At 47.1% G+C, this 1,707-nt stretch overlaps 1 protein-coding gene across 1 annotated transcript; it reads left to right on the forward strand.

Annotated features, from left to right (window-relative positions):
• Positions 1-31: 31 nt before the first annotated feature.
• HOXD12 (homeobox D12) lies at positions 32-1,680 on the forward strand. The gene is made up of 2 exons (XM_010080837.1): positions 32-668; positions 934-1,680. The coding sequence occupies exons 1-2, from the start codon at positions 107-109 to the stop codon at positions 1,170-1,172; spliced, it is 801 nt and encodes a 266-aa protein (XP_010079139.1). The 5' UTR covers positions 32-106; the 3' UTR covers positions 1,173-1,680.
• Positions 1,681-1,707: the final 27 nt, after the last annotated feature.

Below are 1,707 nucleotides of genomic sequence, written 5' to 3' on the forward strand. Positions count from 1 at the left end.
TTGAAGAACCTGTCTGCAAAGTTTCGTCCAATCGTTTCAGGCTTTCCGCTTATTCCCTGTTGTAACTAAATACTGCTGTAAGAACAGCTGAAGTCCTTTGTTGGAAATGTGTGATCGCAGTCTCTACAGATCTGGCTACGTTGGTTCTCTCTTGAATTTGCAATCTCCAGATTCCTTTTATTTTCCTAATTTGCGGGCTAATGGCAGTCAATTGGCGGCTCTGCCCACCATTTCCTACCCCCGGAGCTCGCTCCCCTGGACTTGCTCAAGTTCGTGCGCAGCCCAGCCACAGAGCCACGCGTTCAGCGGCGCGGCGCAGCCGTACCTCCCCGGCTCCGTTCCAATCAACATCAGCTCCAACGGCAACAAAGAGTGCCTGGAAGACAACAGTAAATATTACGCCCACGATGCGAGCTCCAAACAAGAGGAGAGATGCAGGCAGAGGCAACCTTTTGCAAATGACCCAACTGTTACTCACGCAGCCAACTTAAAGCCCGTAAAGTATGACCACTCGAGCCTGCAGAGAAGTTTGCATGGCTCGGCTGCTCTTTTTGAAGTGAACTCCTGCACTTCCAGCTTAAAGGAGGACATCAAGAATTCCGTCAACTTGAACCTGACAGTTCAGCCAGCAGCAGTCCAGTCATGCCTCAGACCTTCAGTGCAGGATGGTATGCCTTAAATATCTCGTTTTAGTTAGAGGCGACCTAGCGATACTTGCTTTCTAAGAGATGCCTGTAATTGCTTTGTAACCCCCCTGTAACCCGTTCGGAGCGATAATCGCTTAATCCGACTCGGAGGTAGATAGAAATTGTGCTGTCAGATGTGCTTTGCCCGATTTGCGACCTAGTTTAGCCCTTCTATCTTGCGTGTTTTTTGCATATTCTCTTTAATACCGAGACGTGATCTACTAAATTATCGACGTGTTTGTTGTAGGTTTGCCTTGGTGCCCCACCCAGGGGAGATCAAGAAAGAAACGGAAACCTTACACAAAACAACAAATTGCTGAATTGGAAAACGAGTTTCTCCTCAATGAGTTTATTAACCGACAGAAGAGGAAAGAACTATCGAACAGACTGAATTTAAGCGATCAGCAAGTTAAAATTTGGTTTCAGAACCGGAGGATGAAAAAGAAAAGAGTAGTAATGCGAGAGCAGGCGCTTTCTATGTACTAGAGCAGAGTCCACCCGTTCCTGCATGAACTTGTGCCCGGAGTGTTCACCCCTAGAGTAGAACGTATTCGCGAGTGCAACGCGGGGAGTCTGTGTTTTTACCGTTTAAACCGGGGTCTCGAAAAGCGTGGGATCCCCGTGTAAACTGGCAAACGCTGAGTTCTTAGCCAAAACCAAGAAGACAAGCTGGACCGGCATGGAAACCTGTATTATCAGCTTTTTACCTTTCTTTCTCTTTTTATATAGATTTTCTCCTGCTTCTTACCCTCTCTTTCCCCGGAGAATGAACGGTGCTAAACTAAAATCGATTTATCTTATCTGTATGTAAACACCACTTTGCAGCAAAATAAAGGAATAACGCCTAGTAAAGACCTTAGCTCTGTGATTCCCGGCTGCTCCCTTCAGCTGCTGCCCTGCACGCCAGGGCGAGCCCGCGGCCCCGCTTGTTTTGTGGTTTGGAGCAACCTGCTCGAGCAGCGGTGGGGGAAAGTGGTTAGCAAATAAACTTTTTCTTTCTTCTTTTATTTATTTTTTTTCC

This window comes from Pterocles gutturalis, unplaced genomic scaffold (genome assembly GCF_000699245.1).
Source record: "Pterocles gutturalis isolate BGI_N339 unplaced genomic scaffold, ASM69924v1 scaffold43679, whole genome shotgun sequence".
In the NCBI taxonomy this organism is placed as follows: Eukaryota; Metazoa; Chordata; class Aves; order Pterocliformes; family Pteroclidae; genus Pterocles; species Pterocles gutturalis.